This window comes from Siphateles boraxobius, unplaced genomic scaffold, assembly GCF_051911475.1.
Source record: "Siphateles boraxobius isolate OS27281-9 unplaced genomic scaffold, OSU_SipBor_1 31, whole genome shotgun sequence".
In the NCBI taxonomy this organism is placed as follows: domain Eukaryota; kingdom Metazoa; phylum Chordata; class Actinopteri; order Cypriniformes; family Leuciscidae; genus Siphateles; species Siphateles boraxobius.
The window spans coordinates 1,756,267-1,769,041 of record NW_027508931.1 but is presented as its reverse complement, the minus strand read 5'-3'; the positions used below and the strand labels follow the sequence as shown (position 1 = coordinate 1,769,041).

Here is a 12,775-nt window from a genome sequence, read left to right as displayed (position 1 = left end):
AGTTTAATAATCAGGTCGAATCAGTCTGTCCCAGTTGCAGTGCTCACTACTTTTCTAAAGAGAAAACACCTCTCAAAATCTTTGGATTTGCAAATTCACCACCGATGGCTGAAGACTGTCAATTCACTGTGGAGGATCTACAGTGTCCTGTGTGCTGTGAGGTTGCAAACATAGCTTCTGCAAAACCTGCGTTCAGACACACTAGGACTGTAGAGGAACACGGTAATGCCCTCTGTGCAGGCCTGTCTCTAAATCTGTCTCTAAAGATAGCCTCGGATGTCTTCAAAAAAGAAGCCGGAGCAGTGCAGGGTTAAATCGGTCGAGTTTTGCTCCAATACACAATGAGGAACTGAAGCTTTTTTGTCGGAAAGTTGCAGAATTTACCTTCGTTTTTTGTACGTCATCAAGGGGACACAGAAATCATGAGTACTGCCCTATAGCCGAGGCAACATCGGAAATAATGGTGAGGAAACGTACGTTAACCTGTAGGAAGAACCTGTCGTTTGTAGCTAGATATTAGCATTTGTAGATATATAAACTAGTAAACTACTTTGAAAATCCTAATTATGACATAAAAATGTCATTCTTATGAAATGAAAAGTCGAAATTATAACAGTCATAATTTCAACTTTTATCTCAATTTCTACTTTTTAATCTCCTAATTACGACTTAGAATGTTATAACTTCGAGATACAATCCTTTGAAAAAACATCTAACCACTTTTAAAAAGTTAAAGGGGGCTTGGATGCATACATATACATGTGAACTATGTACAAACCTACAGTCCCTCAACATAAACTTCCTCATGAATCATCCAGTCTAATTTACGGAAACAAGCAGCTAAACATGCTGCAGAAGTAAAACAAGAGTATGAAAAGTTAAGTACAATCCTAAGGGAGGAGGAGGCAGCTCGACTCATGATGCTTCAAAATGAGAGCGACAGCAAGACTGAGGTGGTGAGAGAGAAACTGCAGGAGGTCAATAAGAGCATTGAAGAGCTCTCTGACATCATCAACTAGATAGAACCCATCATAATAGCAGATGACCAGACAGTTAAACCATTATTTTTACTTAAAGGTGCTCTAAGCGATGTCACGCCTTTTTTAGGCCAAAAATTTTTTTGTCACATACAGCAAACATCTCCTCACTATCCGTTAGCTGCCTGTCCCCTGAACACGCTGTAAAAAAACGCGGTCTCTGCAGGCACCCCAGGCTCCACAAACGGCAACAAAAACAAACTGGGCTAACCCGCACCACGAAACATAACAAACTGTTCCAGCCAATAACCGGCAAGAAGGATGTGGGGGTGCGGTTTGGGGGGTTAGTGCGCAGATGAGGGGGAGGGAGGGTCGAGCTCGCCTCCGTTTTGTTTGACAATACTTTAAACGTCAACAAGAAGTGACGTCACCTGACATCGCTTAGAGCACCTTTAAAGGTGCTGTGAGCGATGTTATAGATGAGATATTCCTGAACTTCCTCCCTACCAAAATTAAATACATCCTGTTTTTTTACAACCCTGCCGCATTGGTGTAACCAAGTATATATGGTATTATCATCTATCATTCAGCATATTGGTCTCATTATTTTCCTCTGTCTTTGTATTTCTTTACGATGCTCGGCTGTGTAAGAGCTGGTTCACACAGAACGCCTCATTTAATTGCTTTTCGACGTAATCAAATGCTTGAGGAATCTTTTGCCACTCTGTGTGAACGGACCCTAATAATTCGCCACTAGTTCCCTATACATTTTCTTATGGGGTTTTATAATAGTGTTTTTTAATTTATGAGTAAAATAAAGCCTGTGGTAAACAACTTGACAATACTTCGACGTTTTGTTCTATAACGTACACTGCACACACTCACACTCCAAAAGTTCTTATCTAGCTTCTTAGAATTTCTTTTTCAAAAATAAACATAACTGCTTCAAAATTTACATTTGTGTAATTTACGTTGTAGAACAAAATGACAAAAGCATCGTCAAGTTATGTTTACCACAGGCTTTATTTTACACATAAATTGAAAAACCTCATTATAAAAACCCCATAGGAAAGTCTCAAAGGAACCAGTGGTGATTAGTTTTGATGTCATCCTTGCAAAACCCTATAGGGTATGTACTACTCTGTGGGTGTAATGGTTCAAATTACTCTCGGTTCTGTTTTTATTGTGGTTTCGGTATGTTTTATGTTCAGGGAAAAAGGACTACTGTCACATAAAAATTGAATAAAGTAATCAAATCTAAAACAACATTGCATGTAATATTCACTGAATAAATTAATTACAAATTAAGACATAACTTACTATGTTTGCTAGGATACTCACCAAGACGGGCATGTTAAAATTTTTGTGTGAATTTATCCATTCAAGCGCAAGACTGGAATGAGAACTGAAAAGTTGAGCGCTGTCTGAGACGCAGCTTTCCGTGTGCACGCTTCGGATGTGTGCACACACAAATCTTATTACAGCGCGCGTGAGTTCTCTTTGAGGCTTCTTGCGCCTGAGTGTTTGAATTGGCAAGGCTTATATGAGTCTAATTTAAACAAAGATAGCAATGTGCTGTTCAGGTCTCACCCGCGCTCATGCTCTATCATCACCCGGGTAATGACGGCGTAAAGTCTTATTAGAGCATACGGCGCAATATCTCAGGACAGTTTTCAGTGACATCTTTCGGGCATTAGGATAATTTTCAGCGTAGTAATCCATAAAAATCACTCACAAAACCTTTAAGGTAGGTTCCTTATTTGGCCTTATCTGATGCAAAAAATAAAGTCTGGTTCAAAGGATTAAAATGATGCTTATACCTTTACTTTTTCTCACACTGAAATCAGCAAATAATGCATTAATTCTAGGACTAACTACACTGTACCTGAACCAGAATAGCCAACAAGGGCACTTATAGATGTGTCTCTGTACCTGCGATCATTAAAGCATGGGGTCTGGAAAATAATGGAAAATGATGTCAGCTACTGTAAGTACACATCAAATTACTTTCGAGCACTTTAAAGTCAGCATGAAACGGAAGTTGTTTTAGTCTTTTCTTCCCTATTGAAATCGCTTCCCGAACAAGAAAAAATGTAGGACGAGACCTGATTTTGTCCATCGGGAATTGATTGGATCATTGTCTTTGTGAGTAACAGGTTGTCCCACCCTCATCCCAGTAAACACATCACTGCAAGAGAAAGGGCAGGCTGTTTTGATTAAGATTACGAGGGCCCATGAGTTAAAAAAAAGAAAAAAGAAGATGGGCATGGATAAATCATTTATAATAAATACTGCAATATTCCAATATGTCAGTTTCGATTTATATGGCGACTTTAAAGGGAGTGTTCTTCCCAAATTGCAATTCTGTTATGGTTTATTATTCCTAGTGTTATTTCAATTACTTTTTTTCTTAGGTGGAATACAAAATGAGGCATTTAGTGCAATTGTCCGAACTGACCATTTCTGTACAAAAGTATACAGTGAGTGAACAGGGGATTAAAAAAACCTATAGCTACATCTCTTAATTTCAAGCCTTCTGAAACTAATGTCTTTGTATCATAGCTCTCAAATTTCATTTGCACCTCAAGACATGTACATATTGCGCAATGTTGAAATGTTTAAAAACCATGAATGTACAACAGGTTTAATAAATTGTGTCCTCCAAATGCTAAAATGAATCGGTAAGGACTACACTGCTCAGGTACAGTATGCAAAATCATGAAAAGACAATTATCGGTTTTCTTCCTGCCATCTCTCAGGCTCTGTCCATTTTCATTCAAACACGGCACATCCTAACTTGATCACTATGAACTCACCACCATCAGTTATGGGGAAAAGCAGCAGCTTCCAGAAACCCTGAGCGCTACACGGGCAGCATGGCAGTAGACGGCTTCAATTCAGGAAAGCAACGCTGGGACGTAGAGGTGGCATACAGCAAAAGAGTGGTACGTTGTAGTGGCACGAGTGTCCATAAAGAGGAAGACTGCAGTTTTGCTCAACCCAACAGAGGGTTTCTGGGTAATTGCAAATAATGAGGAATCCTATTGGGCTCAGACCTCTCCTCGCACTCGACTGACTCTGAAAAAGAAACTACAGGTAATCACAGTTGAATTGGACTATGACAGAGGAAAGGTTTATTTTTCTAACGCACACTGATGTTGCCAGTATTTACACATTTAAAGATATGTTTACTGAGAGAATCTCCTTATTTTGCCACTGGGATAAATGAATGGAACACGCTTAGAATATGTGCACTTTAATGTGTCAGTAATGTGGTACAAATATGTATTATGCAACCACTTTTAACCAACGTAAATGTTAAGGTCACATTTCACCCAAAATCAGAGGGAAAAAAAATTACGCTTATTTTAGGACAATTTGTGCTTTGTGCCAGTTTTATGAGGCCATTATTTTCAAGGGTCATTATCATTTAATTTCCATTACTGTAACGCAACAGTTTTTACTATCACCTTAAATCAGAATTTTTAGTAATAAGATTTCCTGTTTTAGCCAGTATTTGAGTTTGTGAGTTTATACAATTAACATGTTGTATGTTGGATCTCATTCAGATTTATTTTGATTCTATGTAAATGCAGTTATAAAAATAAACATTACATAATAAACATCAGCTAAGCATTCTCTATTCATTACTGAAACACTTTTTGTGACATGATTACGATGTGAAATGATGATTAAAAAGTGCAGCAGTACAGTATGCTTCATATTCCTTTAAGGATATTTCTATTTTGTAACTATTTACTTGAGCTAAATGGTTATTTCTGATTCAGAACATTGCAGAGCTATTTTTATGGTTAGCATTTCAAGCGCAGAGTATCATCTACCTGAGTCTTCTGCAAGTCACACAGGACAGACAGCCAAAGACGACTACTACTGTACTTACAGTATTACAAATATGCTTCAAACCATGCTCTTAAATTAACATAAAAAACCTTTAGATAACATATTAAAATGCGTTTTACACCACTTTGAACTGTACAAGGGCTCCTGATCAAAAGAAGGTCAACCCATTACAAGAACCTCAGTAAAGCAGAGGTAGAGAAAAGGAATATGGTAAAGCAAACAATTCCTTATAGTCTACATAACATATAAAGATCTTTAACCACAGTATTATTTTACCATGGTGCTCCAAGAAAGACTCATTTCCGCCTATCATCAGATGTTTGTTTAGTAAAAACTACAATTCATATCACAGTTCTTCATCAGAAAACCTTTTGTTTGCTATTTCTCAGTTTATTCAGTTTCATCACATTCATAGGCCAACATCCGTAATGAAAAAGACAAACTAAATAAAATATGATCCTATTGTTTCAGTTTCTGAACAAGACATTGATTCATCCAATGCAGTGGTATCAAGTGCAAACCAGACCAAGTTTGTGGCAAACCAAGCGGCTTGAGGGAACTTTTAAAAGCATTTTAAGTAGTTAAAAAAAGCATTAAGTAGTGCCACATAATTTCTGGTCATAGGACTTGTGTGTATTATAAATACTGCCCTTTGTAATGCTCCTTCTAATGTGTTCAGCATGCAAATCCTCCACTAACTGCCTCCATGGAACACACAATGCCAGCTCAGAACATGCCTTATGTTCTCTTGTGGACAGATATACTACACACAGACACTGGGCTGTAGTAGTAGTAGACTAAATGTATTTAATGGACCCAATCCAAAGCTTTGCTTAGCCTGTGCTCTTCAGAGCTTAATGGGAAAACTGAGAGATTACATCTGACATCAATAATCAATGCATCAATCACTGAGAGAGAAAGTTGAGCAACTACCTAAGCTCCCAACAACAATTCTGCTTGGGATTTCTGACTAGCAATAGGATTGATATTTCAAGCTCAATTGTCATTCAAAAACCCACTTTTCATTGTCAGTTGGGAGAATTAAACATGGCTGGTCTTTGTTTTATCTTTATGTTCGTATATTTGCATACTATTAAGCCATGCCAGTGTGGATCTGCAATAAATAGCAGCTGTTCTCAGCCTTATTTGGGAACTTACCAGAATCACCTTACAGTTAAAGATCAAACTTAAAAGCATAGAAATATTTCTATAAATATTTTTCAAGTAAATAACCAACACATTTAAATTAAACAGCATTAGATCGATCAAGTGTCTCCAAGAATGTCAGTTCTCTTTGTCTTTGACTTTAGTTTTTCTTTGAGATGACATATCTTTCAGTTTAGAGTCTAGTTTTCTCTGCAGATATGCTTTTTTATTCGGATCCATTGATTTGTCCTTTTGTCCACTTCCTGCGTAGAGCACCCCTTCTTTACTTATCCTCATTCTAGCCTGAGCTTTTGCTTTGTCTCCACATCCGTGAACCTAAAAAGACAATACATTATTTAGAACACATCTTACATCAAAAATGTCTTTAGTATAAATGTTTTACATGTTTTAAAATGATCATATAATAATTTTTTTATTATTTAATTTTAATGACAATTTTCAACCCTCTCTCTGACTTTTTTTTTATTGTATGACATGGTTACAAATTTTAAACTGCGCCAAAAATCACCCTTTGGGCTTATAATAAACTTTGAACTTTAAACTTAAAGTCTCTGATGCCAACATCCTGGAACATCATTAAAACGAATTTCAGGTGTTTATTAATAATAGCATCTAATCAGCTTTCACTGTATTACATAATCTTGACTGTATACAGCCATTTCTGGTTACTGAATACAATGAATTCAATAAATGGTTGATTTAGACTAGGAACAAAGTTTCAAGTTCTGAAAGTTACAGTCCATTTTCCTATTGCAATTATCTCAAGGAAAGGAATAAAGGAATATTTAGTTCTTCATGATATGACCTCTTCAATATAAAATATAAAGCAAGGTGTACCTCAGGTATATGGTGACTAAGACAGTATTGTCTGTTACAGTAGAGGCAGAGCTGCCCTAGTGTGAGGACGCTGGCTTTGCACTTCACAAAAGCACACACGCTGTCAGCTTTAACCACAGAATCGATAAGGGAGTCAAAATCATCATCAGCTGTGGCAGCTGCAGCTATATCCATGGCTCCTGCTTTTATCTTAGTGCTTCCTATGAAAGAAAGACCATCATATAAACCACTGAGAATAAAAGTATTGAAAGAATTCAGATACTGGGATAGAGATCACAAACCTTTGGAATTTGCTTTGGGTTTCTTAACAGACTGGTTTTTATTCGCATTGAAATGTGGTTCCAGTCTCATGCTCTGCTGTTTTTTCTCCTCTCGTTTCTCCTGCTCCCGGCGCATTCGCTCCAAATGTAGGCTTTTCAAATCAATAGCTGCCTGTGAAGAGGCTTTTTGTGATTCTTCTTGTATCTTTGCTGCTGTACATCCGGTCATGTCTGGTTGTTCAGCCTCCTTCACAGGCTTCTCTGGTCCTGATGGAGGCCGGGACACAGTTATGCGACGGTTTTTCCCTTCTCCCTGGCTTTCATGCCTTAATCCCATTTCTTCAGCGAGCTCATGGACCAGTAGACGCTCATGGGAATTCAGTGTGGAAGGAAACTGTAGTTCTGTCTTGTCTGGGTCTGTCAAAAAGTTCAGAAGCTGATCCTTTATCTCCTTTCTCTTGTTTTGCGTTTGATTGACGTCTTTGGGTTTAGAATGGAGTGAATTGGTGTGTTTATGTTGATCTGGCTGAACACTAGATTGACTCGCTTCTCTGCTTTTATTGTTTGCACTTTTCTTGTATTCCTGCTCTGATTTCTTGCCTTGGTTCTTGGGCTTCTGTTTTACGGATATAGCGTCTTTGGCGTTGATCGGTTTGTCCTTTTCATCACGAATGTAATTCTGTGGCACACAGTCTTCCAGGTACTCAAAGGCAGTGTGCAATTCTCCGTGTTCAGACATATAGTCCACTAAGGATTTGAGGAAATCATGGTTTCGAACAGTCTGAGTATCACACACTACCGTGAGCTGGCGTCTGGCACGTGTCACAGCAACATTGATCCTTCTATCTTCAGCAAGAAATCCAACCTCACCTTTGGGGTAAATGTAAGGCAATTAATATCTCAACCATTCCTTATGTTCACATCTTTGGAGAAGCTGGTGCATTTTATGTCATACAGATCTGAAATGTCAGGAGGGTAAATAAATGGATAAATGTAGATGTAGTCATCATTTAGATCTGGCGTACCCTTCCTGTTGGATCTGACCAATGACAACACCACTGCCTCCTTCTCCCTGCCCTGAAAACCATCAACAGACTTGATCTCCAGCTCTGTATATTTATGGGACAGTTTCTGTCTCAAAAGATCCACCTGAAATAGATCAAATCCTGTTTTTTAAATGCGTGAATGAATGATATTCATAATGAAACAGCAGTGTCATCCTAATGAAGGCATTGCTTTGCAAAGACAGTTTTTTTTTTTGACACATAAGTACTTTAAAGCGCATCTCACCTGGAGATTATAGGGTGCAATAACTGCAATGTCTTTGACTTGAACTCCAGCCTCAGTAAGAGCTTTGATATGAAGTGCCACAATGTCTACTTCTCCTGTGAAGAGAATAAAGAGAAAAGCTTATTCATATACAGTATTTTATTATTAAATATATATACTGTATGAATTAGCAGAGCAATAGCACAGCTGTACATAAAATAATGGGAGACATATCAGAGTTCAAAAGAGGGCAAATTATTGGTGGACCCAGGACAGCAAGTCTTTGTGATGTATCGACAGCTATGGTATCCAGGGTAACGTCGGCATACCACCACATAGGATGAACCGAGGTTTCATTATCCAACCCCTTATATGAAATATATTAAGTGATATAAAGAGGTTGTAGTATTTGGAGCTGATAAAAACCTTGATTGCCTTTAGACTGCTCATCTGTGTCCTCCATCTCATTCAGGCCACAGCCTGCAGTGTCAATGAGCAGGAGGGGAATTCTGGTTTCCTCAACATCAGCAACACCAGCCAGGTCTCTGTTCAAGAAACAATCAGTGATCTTCCTCCGTATTACCTCAACACAAGTTAGCTAGCAAACTTAAAATAAACATACAAAAAAACGAATTAAAACTCTCTCTAAAACATTATGTATTGGAGACAGCGATTCTTGTTTTGTTTTGGTTTTCTTAGGGGAACAACAAAGTAGAATTTCCCTGATTTAAAATATATGATAAAGGGGAAGTTAAAAAACTCTATGTGAGGGACAAGCCCAAATAGTGAAACTGTTAATTAAAGTTACACAATAAAACATTTTACAAAGCTATCATAACCTACCTTTAAAAAACAGTATTTTTAAATCCTGTTAAAAGAAAAGTTCCACTAATTGAACAATAAAACATTGTACATGACCAACAGTGCCAAATTAAATGTTTTCTCCAGAAACTTCAAACATATTTTACAAACCTAAGCAAGTGTTTCTCCACTGAAGGGTGTGCAAACAGCTTTCCCTGATACATCTGCTCTGAAGCCCACTGCATGATGGCACTGTTCATACGGTACTGAGTGGTCAGCATTCGAACCACAGAGTCTCCATATTTTTTTATTAGCCTCTCCATTAAGCTGACAGACAGGCCTTTAGATGCAGCACTGTGAGAGTTAAAGATAAATAACATTTATAATAATATGAACAACATTTTATCATTATGAGAGTACGTTTTCAACTAAATGTAATTCATACTTAAGGGCCTGGTTTCACAGATTAAACCGTTTCACTTTAGATTAAGGCAGGTGCAAAGAAACCGGGCAAAAGTTACATAAAGTTAATTAGAAACATCGACCAAAAATATTAAGTATTTCAGTAGATATATCCTGCAATGAAAGCGTTAGAGCTCATCAAGAATGGATATCATGAACCAAATAATTTACAAACTTAAGATACATTTCCTTTTTCTCCACACCTCTGTGATTTGATCGTGGGTGGCAGCTGTTTGTAATCCCCAGCCAGTATGCATTTGCGTGCTTTGAGCAGAGCGATCCAACAGCTGCTCTCTAGAGCCTGAGCACACTCATCTATCACCACCAGGTCAAAATGATCTTTAGGAAGATGTTTGAGAGGACCTTCATCAGAGGCTCCTATATTACACAAATCAATCATATTTGAGTTTAAATTAGGCATAAACAAACAAACATTTCCTGAAATAAAAATCATGACCACTAGGGAAGGTTTACTTGCCAGTGTTAGTTGCTAGAATAACATCGGCTCTTTTCAGGATCTGAGTGATAGCAGTTTCCTCCCTGGTCCTCAGCTCTCGCCGCAGGTCCCCGATTTCCCGTTTCAGATTGCTCCGTTGGCCTTTGTCCCGAGCCTTCTTCATTTCATTCTGTCAATGCATTGGATTTTATTTTTTATTATGACTGTATTTCAACACAGCTAAACAGATGACCCCAAATCACATTTAAACACTCAAGCCGCATTTTTAAAAGTTCGAACTTTGCCGTTTTGAATATACAACATAAAACCAAGTAGCATTTGCAAACAAATAATGCTAGTCTTAATTTTGAACAGTATATTTATTATTTTATAATTTAAACATGAAATCAAAATGGATGGACAGTTCTTATGTTTATGGAATATTGCAGTTATTTGCACACATTATTATGTGCCCTTATAATCTTTAATCAAAATATCTTCCCCTCCCTCTTGCAGCAACATCCCTTCCCTGATGATGCATTTACTAGAGCAAGGGCAAGACAACCTGTCAATCAAATGAAATCACAGCAACAGCCAAACCACAATGATCCTACAATCCAGTCAATTCCTGTTGGATCCGGCTAACTTTTTTTTTGCTCAAGAAGCCATTTCACTCATGCGTCACAATAGGGAAGAAAAGACTATCACAACTTCCTTCTCATACCGACTTTAAATAAAAATGTTTGTAAAATGTTTTGCTTGAAAAAAGTGCTTTTAAGCTTTGAAACACGTTTTGGGGCCAATTCAAAACAATTATGAGAAATCAAAATCTTACAAAAGCTTTGTCCATGTCCTTGCGAATATCAGAAATGATGTTGGTGTTGTCACTGTGCGCAAGGACCGCATCCAGCGAGTGCTTCTGAATCGCCTCGAGCAGACGGGCTGGGTGACCCAATCTTAAAACCTTGACCTTGCTCTTCACAAGGCGCTCCACCAAGTTGTCAACAGCCACATTGGAAGGTGCACAGCAAAGGATCTGTTAACATTAACAAAGATGTTCATCACAATACTGCATATACACTATGCCACATCATTTATACCTTAACTATCCAAATTTAGAGTTTGATATCTTGCTCACCTTTTGTTCTTGTTTTACAGCCTGCAGGATTACTTCAACCACTGTAGTGGTCTTGCCAGTCCCTGGTGGTCCATGTATGATTGCAACATCTTTCTGAGACATTGCAAAGGACACAGCCTCTTTCTGAGAATTATCTAACCCAGTGTTGCTAAATTCCAAAACATCTGCGATAAAAGAAATATAAATAGACTTAAGGCCCCATTAGAATAGGCAGGGTGATTTTCCTGCATAATGCTGTATTTTAGATCCATTTCAGGTGTCACTCCATATATATGCTTACGTTGATGTGATAATATCCCTGGTTCTGAGTAACCAAAGAGGACACTGATCAGGTAAGATGCAGGACCACTGCTGTATCCATTTAAAGACTTTAAGGCCCTGCAAGAAGGAAATGCATCACATATGTATCAACAATTTCTTGTAGAAAAACACCACAAATAAACCTGTTAATGCAGTGCATATTTCATCAACACAGCTGATTTTTGTACTACTGTAACAGCTCTGAAAATCCTAAAAAATAGATTGAGGAAAAAAGTATTAATAATACTTATTTAATGATACTAGCTGTATGAACTGATAATTGCACATACTTTGACAGTCGTCTATAGGTCACATTATTTGCCAGCTTCATTAGATTGTAGAGTCCATCTCTGTCCAAGTTTAAACTGTCCTGTGTATCATCAAAAGCCACCGTCAGGGACGCCTGGGTAACACGTGTTACCACACCTGAGCCCAATTCAGATGGCTGACCCTGACCCTCTGACTGATACAAACCTATAATATCACCTATAAACAGAAGAAAAAAGAGAGCAAGTAACAATAGTAAATAACATTTGAGTTAAAATGTGAAGTGCCTCGCTGGTCAGAGGCTTTGTTATTGTATGCATTAGGTTTCATTTAGCAGTATTGTATGAAATCATGTACTCCAATGGATTCTTTTTTGCACAGTATGTCTCACCAGGTCCAAATGTATTGCTGGGAAGAACTGAGGGTCCTATACTTTTCCTAGGTTCAAAAACTACTAGACGTCTGCCATACATGCCAGTATGTTGGCTTCCGATCTGAAGTTTCATCAGAAACACTCCTTTGTGCTGTAGATTCTTGTGAGATAAATTCTCCTGCCAAGCTCTGACAACACAAACAATATTTCATAGTTCACTAATACATTTGGGCAAAACAAATGCATGGCTAGATAAATACACGTGTAGAACAGTGAGACGTGTGTTATTTACCGTGTTTCTTCTAATTCAGCCTCTCTCTCTTCTTGCAGGAGCTCGAGGGTCTTGGAAACGAAGTTTTCAACCTCCATAGTTGTCAAATCAGCTCGAAGGGTAACTAAAAGGATAGGATTGAAATTCTTACTCTGTTTATTTGCAGTTTATCTATTAAACATTCAGAGATTCATAATGTCAAAAAACAATTTTGCTAAGTGGCACAAGCGTGCGTATATGAGGCTGTCATGTCTGTTTGTATGTTACAGCGCATGCACTGGAATGAGTCCGTCTCTAAATTCATTCCCACTCTGCACAGAAGATCCTGGCAGTATAATTCCGTCATGAACAGAAAT

At 37.9% G+C, this 12,775-nt stretch overlaps 1 protein-coding gene across 1 annotated transcript; it reads right to left on the bottom strand.

The window, feature by feature from the left end:
• Positions 1-5,207: 5,207 nt before the first annotated feature.
• ighmbp2 (immunoglobulin mu DNA binding protein 2) lies at positions 5,208-12,727 on the bottom strand. Its single transcript, XM_077248881.1, has 15 exons — positions 12,441-12,727; positions 12,167-12,336; positions 11,799-11,994; positions 11,489-11,586; positions 11,209-11,372; positions 10,906-11,106; positions 10,113-10,260; positions 9,838-10,012; positions 9,344-9,526; positions 8,798-8,916; positions 8,393-8,487; positions 8,128-8,251; positions 7,124-7,972; positions 6,843-7,042; positions 5,208-6,320 (listed from the first exon to the last, which is right to left on the bottom strand). The coding sequence occupies exons 1-15, from the start codon at positions 12,515-12,517 to the stop codon at positions 6,123-6,125; spliced, it is 2,997 nt and encodes a 998-aa protein (XP_077104996.1). The 5' UTR covers positions 12,518-12,727; the 3' UTR covers positions 5,208-6,122.
• Positions 12,728-12,775: the final 48 nt, after the last annotated feature.

Excerpts from the sequence above, each read along its gene's own strand:
- ighmbp2 (XM_077248881.1), bottom strand. The coding sequence starts at position 12,517 with ATGGAGGTTGAAAACTTCGTTTCCAAGACCCTCGAGCTCCTGCAAGAA. Across the intron at positions 9,527-9,837 it reads CCCACGATCAAATCACAGAG|TGCTGCATCTAAAGGCCTGT; the intron begins GTGTGGAGAAAA and ends TAACTCTCACAG. Across the intron at positions 6,321-6,842 it reads TTAGTCACCATATACCTGAG|GTTCACGGATGTGGAGACAA; the intron begins GTACACCTTGCT and ends TTGTCTTTTTAG.